This window comes from Papaver somniferum, chromosome 8 (assembly GCF_003573695.1).
Source record: "Papaver somniferum cultivar HN1 chromosome 8, ASM357369v1, whole genome shotgun sequence".
Lineage (NCBI taxonomy): Eukaryota > Viridiplantae > Streptophyta > Magnoliopsida > Ranunculales > Papaveraceae > Papaver > Papaver somniferum.
In genome coordinates, this window is record NC_039365.1 from 72,065,460 (window position 1) to 72,076,008 (window position 10,549).

A 10,549-nucleotide genomic window follows, 5' to 3' on the forward strand; every position below is an offset into this window, starting at 1 on the left:
GTTACAATATTAGTTAAAGAAATCAAACTATACTCAGTCATAAACGATCTAATTAGAATATAATGAAATTGATTAACCACCCAACACAAAGATATCATCAAAATTTGTCCATACCCATAATTCCACCAAGATCACACCAAATTTTGGGACTCGGTTCGAAAATTAACCGTATTATTGGACAACCCCACCGTTAATATGGCATAGGTGTCGAAAGAAAGGAATGCCACTAAGGTGGCCACTCTCCTTTTTCTTTTGCCATTGAATCTTTCTTCTTTCTCAGTCTTTGTAGCACTGATTAGTGTTTCTTTACTTTTGAGATCTTGAGTTGGAATAAGTTGCAGACTGCAGAGACAGAGGAAGAATGAAGGTACGTTTAGACGAAATTTTTAAAAAGAATTTTGTTTCCTTAACTTGGTTCGTATTTGGACTTAATATATAACGTCCGAGTCATTCTGATGCATGTTGTAACAGATATTCAACTGGGTTCATAGGAAATTTCAACAAAATGCTGATAGCTACTCTGTGTGTCCAAAAAAAGGTCTCAGTTTCCCATATTTCTCTGCTTTCTTTTTTTTCTGTTTCGTTTTGAGATACTACGCATGCGCTTGTAAGGGATCGTTTTACGGGCCGAAAACAAACAATTCCCTTGCAAAACTGAGACAAGAAAACAAATAAAGAAAATTTGTCTATAAGCTTCCCTAAAGGGACGTCTGTATATACTTTGCATGTTCCATACAGTTTTCTTGGAACATATTTATCTTTATGACAATAACTTTCTCTTTCTTTAGTATATTATTATGCTGGTAATCAAACACTTAGTCCGTAGTGGAACAGTATAGTTGTACTCTATATGATTTAAGGGCCGATGATTTAAATGGTGTAAGCATGGATATATAATATTTAATCAGATATTTACTTTTTTTTTTGGTTTTCCAGAGGGAAAATTGCCGCTGGAAAAAACAAAACACGAAATCCATATAAACAATTCGCACGATAAGGAGGTGTTACTTGACAATGTCACTTTAGTTGAAGTTCTGGACGGTTGGAAAGATGGCATTTTAACGATTGGTACATTTGGTTTTGATCCCTTGAAAGAAAACGAAGAATTTTCACCTGACAACAACAAAGAATGTGTCCAAGAAGAAGAAGAAGAAAATTCTGCTGAGAAAAATAAAGGAATGCTGAATCCAGTAGTTGTTAAGGCTTTCGAAATTGAGTTTCTCAAAGAAATGGGCTCAAATCTTGACGCAAGTGTACCGAGACTTGATCATTTAACTCCCAGAGTTGAGGATGCTCCTTTACTGAAATTTATTGAATCCCCTGAAATCAAAGCCGATGAGGTAGAGATTGATAAGAAGAAGAGAACAACACTTGCCGATTTGTTCTCAGCTGACTCAGTTGATGGTGCCATGGAGAAATCAGGTTTGGATGAGGAAAAGTCAGAATCGAATAAGAAATCCTCGGCAACAAAAACTGGTCACTCATTCGGCAAGAAGCTAATGCCTCCCAAGGGTGAGACTCGAGTAATAAAAAAATTACACAAGGTAAAATTTGATCTCTTTCAATTTTTTGCAAGGCTTAGCTTACGTCTGTTTCGCTAATATGTATGATTCTGACTCGTCTGGAGCATAATGATACTATATATTATATATGTTAGATGGTAACAAAGATGTTGAAGAAGAAGATTCATCCTGACCTTGAAAGCAAGCAGGTCCGTGGAAATAAGGAAGGATCAATTGCAAATGAATCGACCGTGGAGATGATGAACTGTAATGGTGTATCAGCAGCACAATGTATTCAGGACTCGAGCCAGGTTACTGGAAGGGTGGAATTGATTTCTCTACTTTCAACTCAAACAAGTGTGTAGACTCCGGTATGATTCTTCTTTTTCTGTTTATTTTCTTGAATTTGACCCATGCAGAGACATTTAGTGTCACAAAATTTTTCTCTCACTATTTCTATTATTTACTGTTTTACAGATACAATTTCCACCATAGATTTCCCTGGGACATAGATGAAGCTGTTTTGTTTGAGTAATTTTATTAGATCTTTGGGATGATTTTTTCTTAGCTGCTCTGAACTTTATAATATGTAAGGATTTGGTTTGTTGATATATTGTTCTTTTCTTATTTTTTCTTACTTTGTCAGTAACTTATATCGTAGAGAAGTTTGGACTCCATATCTCAAATGTCACCCCTCGAACACTTTATCATCCGATCAAAGAGACATCTGCTCATCAATTGTTGATGCTATTTAAGAAATTTGATTGTTAAGCGATATAAATGTTGTACCCTGCGGGAAAATTGTGTAATACAGATATGTATATGTTGGATTGAGTACTGGTCTCACGGGTGATGTCGGTGAGATTTTTCTCTTTTGTTCATTTCATAAAAGAGGTAAAATCTCCAAAATTATATTGAGTTTCCCTTTCCATCCGGGGTTAGGATAGGTACTGGTGGGTTAATTATTCTTGTGACCCTGTAAAACATGAGTCCTACTCTCTTGGCCATAAGGCCGTAAAAAGAATTATGAAAATTATTTTGATGATCATGAAACAATTGTTATTATGGGAAGACCCCAAAATAACTTTTTCGTATACAGATTCTAGTGGTAAATATTTTCTACAAAACTTCATATTAATGTGTTTGTTCTAGCTTTAAGAAACAGTTTTCGAAACTCATTTTCTTGATTTGACTGATTGTGCATGTTTTTTTGCATATATTTATTTGTGTATAGTAGAAACTCTATAAATTAATGCTGTCGGGACCATCAAAATTTATTAATTAAGCAGATATTAATTAATCGATAAATTAATAAATATTTATTTATATATTAATTAATATTTTATTAACTTATAGATAAATTTCATATCACAAGTTTAGACAAAATTGATGTTTTCGTCATTGTAAACATCGATCAACAAATAACACAAGTTTAGAAAATTTGGATGAACATATAGACAGTGAAATCACTCAAGACTTGCAAAATTTAATCGAAAAATTGAACTATCGCAATTCAGTGAATGTCGAAGATGTCCTAAATTATCCGAAAGAAAATGAAGTTTCACAGTTGTTGACTGATGAAGAAATAATCGAGAGCATTGTGGGAACTGATAGAGATGTGGAGGAAGATGATGAAAGTTCTACAATAGAGCCCCCTTCACGAAACGAGACTATTAAAGCGACAATCACATTGAATAGTTTCTTGCTGAGCTATGAAAAACAACACCAAAAATTCTTACAATGATAAGAAAAATTAGAGATGAAATTCAATGCGATATTGATTTTAGCAAAATACAGAAGAAAATTAAATCATTTTTCAAAAAGATTATTAATTTTTGAATAATCACTAATGTATTAAATATATATATGCATTATTAATCTACATTCTATATCAGGTCTACATAGGTAATCAAAAATGTGTATTATCTTATAATTTTAGCGAATTATTAATTTGGCATGTTGTCCCCGATACGGGACCGGCCAAAAATATTATTTAAGAGAGTTTATTAAAGAGTATTAATTAAAAAAGTTTCTACTGTACATATATGCAAAAATACGTATGCAATCTGATTTAAGCAATGGATGTTCATTGGTCCTTGGCAATCTTAATTCAAAACTACGTGTTGTTCAAGAACTATTCTTGTGTCATATGGATCATTTGAAAATTTCACAAGTGATGATAGTCAATATCTATGGCAAATGGGAGTATTTTAACATCAAAAGATCAGAGCTACTAAAATCTAGACTCAGGGTAGGTTGGCGAACCATCTCGCAAACCATATGTAGTACCAAAAAATGTAACGGACGTGTGTCGAAAGATTAAGGCAGAAGTAACTTAGTTAGATACAACCGTTTATAGGAATAAGACCTCTTCACTAGTTCTTATCCTAACTAGTCAGGCCTAAGGGCTATTGTAACTTGATGTACATCCCTTTCCCTTTAAAAGAGAAAGTGGGATATGTTTGGAGGCGGCCTTCTTCTTCATCCCACAACCAAGAGCTTAACAAGAACTCCAACTCCTTTTTTTTTAACAAAAAATAAAATTTTATTGATAAAAAAGAGATACAAAAAAGATCAATAAAGAAAATCAAAAAAGAAACAAAAGCCAAAGTGGAACACATGTCCGAGGCCCAAAAACAGAGAAGTATATAAATGAACTATGTTCTTAGTGTATAATAAACAGATTTCCACTTCAAAAGTGCTCAATCAAATCTGTCATAGGCAGTGTCTGGGAATTTCATTTTGTGCATGTTAGAAGGTCTGACATCAAACTTCAAAACTTGTCCCTTTGGGAGGTGTACATCCTTTTTTGCAAACAAATCAGCAGAGAAGTTAACCTCCCTGTAAACATGGTTGAAGTGAATAGCATTAACCTTACTGCAGATTATTTTCCATCTGTTCCAAGCAAACCAGGGTAGCTTTTTCTTTATGAAAGCACTAATAGCAGCTATAAAATCAGAGTTTATAGTGACCTTTGTTTTTTGGTTCTTTACAGCACATTGCAGTGCACCGATGATTCCCATAACTTCTGCAATGAAGTTTGTTTAGATGCCCAAACCACCACTCTCAGCTGTTATGAATCCACCCATCTCATCTCTTGCTACAAATCCATAACCTGCACATCCTGGATTCCCCTTTGAAGCTCCATCACAGCATAGAAGAGTAGTATCAGCTTCATGAATGGAAAAACTGCATTCAATAGCTCTGATAGGTTTAGCTTTTTTGCATCTTATATCAAATTGTTTAAGAATCTGGAGATCATATAGGCAGAGTTATACATACACCCTTTTAATCTCACTTCACTGTCATGGATTAGTTGAGATGTCCTTTTCTTAGCTTTATTACTATCAAGCTTTAGGTTCTCAAAAAATACCTCATTTCTACTGAACCAAATATCTACCATGATATTATAAGCAGCAATGAGCCAAATTCATGTATAATAGAGCTTTTAGTTTTTCATAAATTTATCACATCTTCAAAAGATCTGGGATTTTAGAAAGCAAAGACTCCACCAATCCATTTCCATGGGATTTGTCCATAGTCACAATCCCAAAGTATATGTTGCATAGTATCTTGATCCTTATGACAAGGAGACATCTAGAAGCAAGGGAAAAATCTTTTTTTTTTCTTTCATACTGGCATCAATATTCCCAGCACCTCTGGTAATTTTCTAAATGTTTCCAGCAGTTGAGGTATGAATACAAGATTTCCATTTTTTTTTTATACCGTCTCAACTTTGATTGCTTTTTCCTAATGACATTTATTGCACTATGAACAGAAAAGTCCCCATCTTGAGTTGCAGTGCATATCAATTTGTTAGATTCAAGAGAGAGGATAGGAAGATCTTCAGTTTTAAAGAAAATGAGTAACTCTTCTGGAATACACCAAGTATTGTTACTAATCAGTTACTTTCATATGTATGTGTTGATTGATATACTCATTGTCTGGAAAATATTTACTTATACTTGATTCAAGAATCCAAGCATCCTTCCACACTGATATTTGTTTACCATTTCCAACTATCCATCTTGTATTTTCTTCAAAATCTTGTAAGATCCATCTAATGTCTGGCCAAACAGATGATTTCTTATAGTAGGAAATCCAATAGCCATTGTTGTCTTGGTATTTGGCTAGGAAGAATTTTTCCTAGTCATCATCAGAATGTAATATCTTCCACAATAATTTCAATATGATATCTTTATTAATATCTTCTAATCTTCTTATCCCCAAACCTCCTTCCTTTAAAGGAAAAAAAACTGTATCCCAAGAAATAGTGATATGTTTTATTTCCTCAGCATTCCCACTCCAAAGAAAATTACTTATTATTCTTTCACAAGTGTCAATCACTTTTTTTGGCCATTTGTAAATGTACATATTATAAATAGGGATACTGATAGGTAAAAATTTAATTAGAGTAACTCTAGCTTGAAAATTTAGGAGTTTACTATCCATGAAGCTAGTCTCTTCTATAGAAGTTCCACAAATGACCATAGATGCTCAGATTTAACTTTCCCTTGAACAAGTATTATACCCAAGTATTTATCAAGGAAAGAGGAAAGAATCATATTCATATATTCAGCAATCTGACTTTTCCTGGCATTTGAAGTACCATCCACAAAACACTTACTCTTAAGAGCACTAGCTACTTGACCAGAAGCAGATTGATAATCCAAAAGTAGTTGTTTTAGATAAGATAAGGATTTCTTGCACCCATTACAAAAAATGAATATATTATCAGCAAAGAAAATATGAGAGGGGTATATACCTTTTCCGATAACCATTGGTTGGATCTTTCCTTCTTGAATGAATTGAGAAATGTTTTTACTTAATGTATCAGCAGCCAACACATAAAGGATAGGAGAAAGAGGATCCCCTTGTTTTACACCTCTGCTTACACCAAAATATCCAATAAGCCCTCCATTTAGCAGGATAGAGATTTTAGTTGTCCTAGGAAGAACCAAAATCCAGTTACAAAACTTATCAGAGAAACCATATTTCTTCAAGACAGAAATTAAGAATTCCCAACTGAGAGTTTCATAGGCTTGAGTAATATCTAACTTCAAACCTACATTCCCCTATCTTCTTTTAATCTGCATATCATTCACAAGTTCAGAGACTAAAAGTACTTGTTCATAAAATGTTCATACCTTTAATAAAAGCACATTGTTGAGGAGATATCAGCTTGTGCATGATGTTATTCAGTCTCATAGTGATTATTTCAGTAAAATTTTTGAAGCAGAAATTACTTAGCTCAATAGGTCTATACTGACTTGCTTTTTTTGCTCCTTTAATCTTAGGTTAGAGAACAAGGAAATTCGAATTAAGACCAGCAGGAACCAATTGGTTCAACCAGCAAAATTGGATGGCTTAAATGAGATCTTCACATATAATCTCCCAAGCTATTTTGTAAAAATACCAGAAAAACCATCAGGACCAGGTGAGCCATCTTAGTTGAGTTCAAAAACAGCTTCTTTTATTTCTTCCTTAGAAGGAGTCTGTTCTACAAATTTATTGTCATCCTATGAAATTGCCTTAGGTATTGCATTCAAAATAGAATCTGAAATATGAACTGTTTGAGATGCAAATTTAGAAGAAAAATATTTAATTAGCAGAGAAGCAATATCAGTTGGATTTGTTATGATAGCTCCAGTTATATATTTTTAAGATGGTTTTCAATCTTTTCAGCTTATTCATAAAGAAAAAATAGGATTGCCAGTTATATATTCATTCCAAGAATCCTTAACCACCTGTAAGAAGTTAAGATGAGAAGTCCACATTCTCTGAAATTTATAAGGATAATTGAATGGTTTGGGATATCCTGCTCAGTGCCAATAAGATAACTATGATCAGAAATTCCCCTAGAAGAAACTTGATACTTCCGACCATTAAACATATTTAACCATTTTAGGTTGAATAAGGCTCTATCAAGGTTACACAAAACTTTTTTTCTTCCACATCTACCATTAGACCAAGAAAAAAGAGAGACCATTTTTAGGAGCTTGAATAAGATTACATTGATCTATCCATTCATTTAAATCATTTAGAGCTGCAGTCAATGGACTTTTCCCTCCCTTTTTTCAGTAACAGAAGTAATAGTATTGAAATCTCCAATTATCATCCAGGGTTTATTGAGATTACTGATATAAATTAAATATGACCATAAATCTCTTCTATTAATAGTCAATACATCTGCATGAAACCCTAGTCACTAATACACCTCCCACTTCAATAGTGATACATTGTCTTGAAGAAAAAATAACCATAGGAGTAGGAAAAGAAAAATTCTGAAATAACCAGATATTAGCTTTCTTACTGTTAGAGCATGATGTGTCGGTAGACCGACTTTAATTAACCTCAAGTATACGATGCACTATATGTGAATAGTGGCAAATAGGGATCGTTCCCACGAGGAGAGTTAAACTCTTTTTCCAATCAATATTAGTAACTTTCAAGTCAAGAAAATTTCAAAGTGGAGATTTCAAAATTCTTATAAGCTAACAAATTGAACCAACGCAAAATAATTAAGATTGTAATCAAAGATGTGGAAGTATTAGGGATACGTAATCCGTTGTAAGTTATGTTTACTAATGTTCTATCACAAGGTTTCAAATTTACTCATGCGAAGTTGCAAACCTAGCTACTAACGCACGGAAGATATTTCATTAAAGATTTATAGGCAAGAGTTGTCATAAAAGATAAGATTGTTTGTTCTCAACCTAGAAGGTAGACATCCCTAGTACTAAATATACATGACATACATAGTCTTGGAATAATCATAAGACAATCAATAATAAGGTTCATTGAATATTTATATCAACCTAACAATAGACTATACATGGCATAAAATATGATAAATTGAATAGAAGATAAATCCGTGTAGGGAAACTCAAACAAATGACATTAAGCTCAAATTCGGTAAAAACCCTTGTTTTAGAACATGAATAAAATAAACCTACAAGTTCGTCCTTCACCCTAATGAGGATTTTAGCTAGACATGGTTCTGTTCAATGCCGTAGAAAATGATAAAGAGAATATTAAACTAAGCATATGAATACCAGAAAGAAAAATAACTAACCCTAGTTTTCTTCCCTGTAAACTGCGTGTCCTTGCTTATGCCTCAATTAAAATATAGATAGGTGTTGATGTAGCTTCCATTTCAGACCTAGCATACAATATGCCAAGGCCCAACCCGTTCCAGTCCATTACTAGCTTCAGCTGCTCCCTGAGTCCAATCACAACACCCAATCGAGTACCTTCGGTAGGACACAGTCCATAGCCTTCTTAACCAACGCCATTATTAGCAGCTTGTTCCCATGCCTTCCACTCCTCCAAGACAACTTACTTTTTCACTGAACCATATCAGAACGACAACAACTAACGAACTGCAAAGCTCTAGATCTGTTGACACTGTTAACATCTCCATTCCACTGCTGTCTCTTGAATTCTTCCATCCACAACATCTTCTTCCATTCTCCCAGTAACCGTCGACCAAACCAAACCATAAGAATCTCGAACCAGCAACCATGAACCCTAATCACGACGAACAATTTCATGTCCGCCTGAAGAGTCTTTTTCACCTTGTATTCAAATCAGCCAACAAACAGTACATCTTCGAGTTCTCATTGCAGTCGCAACACACAATATTTCTTCATCTTACGATTGCAGCTCAACCAAGTGCCTGCCAATTCATTCTCCCTAGCCAACAAAAAACTTCATTGTTATAAATAATCACTAATTTAAGTCATCCCAGTCTCAACAACTTCGATCTAGACCAAATTCAGTTCACCACCAGCTCCACTCTCGTCTGCAAATCAACATACTCCCTGGCGACAAATAGCATCAGTAGTGCAGCACCCTTCTCCATTGCCTTACAACTAATATGAATGTTATTAGTCAACTCAAGTCAAGTCAATCTTGACTTGAGTATTATTGGTTATCTCAGTCAGATGTTGTGTACTGTCTGAATAAGACAGCTGTATTATTTCTGTATTTAATGTGTCTAAACATAGCTGTCTGGTTAAGTTTGTTTTTATAACTTTCTTCTTGAATACAATTCATCTTATTTATTTGAATCTACATTGTTTTTCTAGTATCTTGATAATCATGAGAGCTTATCAATTCTCATGGTATTAGATACGTAATGATTCTCTCCACACTTTCAGAGCATAACAATTTTATCAACAAATTTTCTGCTCAAATTGGGTAACATCATCTTCAAATAATTTTTCCCAAAGTTCAAAATTTAGGGTTCTTGCAAGAATTTTATGGTTACAACTCGAAGAACAACCTACAACAACAACAACAATCATAATAATACACGTAATCGAAGCACAAATTTGAATCTCAATATCAACAGTTCAAGAAAGAATCTTAATTCAGATCTGGAAATTTTACAGAATCATCACAATCATACTACAATGTCTTCCGCTGGTAATTCTACTCCTCTTCCTTTTAATAATATCTCAAATTTCATTTCGATGAAATTAGATCATTCAAATTATCTTCTCTGGAAAGAACAATTTGAGGGTTTCCTATTTTCTTGTGATTTGTATGGGTATGTTAGTGGTGAATAGTTGAACCATCTCAGAAAGTTACAGTTGATGGTATTGAGATTGTTAATCCGGAATGGATTTCTTGGAGGAGATTAGATAGATTTGTCTCTACATGTCTTAAAACCTTCACACCCACAGTAAATGGTGATGTTCTTGGACTTTCTACTGCTAAAGAAATATGGGATTTTCTACAGATGAGTTTTAGAACACAGTTTCATGCTAGGAAAAGAATGCTAAGAAACCAATTGCATAGTATTAAAAAGGGAAATCTGTCTATTGTTCAGTATCTTCAGAAAATAAAAACTATAACTGATTCATTGGCAGCAATTGGAGAAAAAGTAAGTGATAAAAATTTGTTAATGTTTGTCTTCAATGGGCTAGGCAGTGATTATGATATGTTTGTCATCTCTTCACAAAATAGGGAAGTACCATATACTTTTAGAGAAGTGAATGCTAAATTGCTTTCTCATGAGCAGTTCTTAGCTGACAGACAAC

At 33.8% G+C, this 10,549-nt stretch overlaps 1 protein-coding gene across 1 annotated transcript; it reads left to right on the top strand.

Annotated features, from left to right (window-relative positions):
- Positions 1-219: 219 nt before the first annotated feature.
- On the top strand, positions 220-2,371 carry LOC113301689. Its single transcript, XM_026550478.1, has 5 exons — positions 220-367; positions 472-538; positions 937-1,544; positions 1,658-1,873; positions 1,980-2,371. Exons 1-4 carry the CDS (start codon positions 362-364, stop codon positions 1,865-1,867), a joined length of 891 nt encoding a protein of 296 aa, XP_026406263.1. The 5' UTR covers positions 220-361; the 3' UTR covers positions 1,868-1,873; positions 1,980-2,371.
- The last annotated feature ends 8,178 nt before the right edge of the window (positions 2,372-10,549 follow it).

Coding starts and splice junctions, on each gene's coding strand:
- LOC113301689 (XM_026550478.1), top strand. Junction 539..936: donor CTCTGTGTGTCCAAAAAAAG/GTCTCAGTTTCC, acceptor TTGGTTTTCCAG/AGGGAAAATTGCCGCTGGAA. Junction 1,545..1,657: donor TAATAAAAAAATTACACAAG/GTAAAATTTGAT, acceptor TATATATGTTAG/ATGGTAACAAAGATGTTGAA.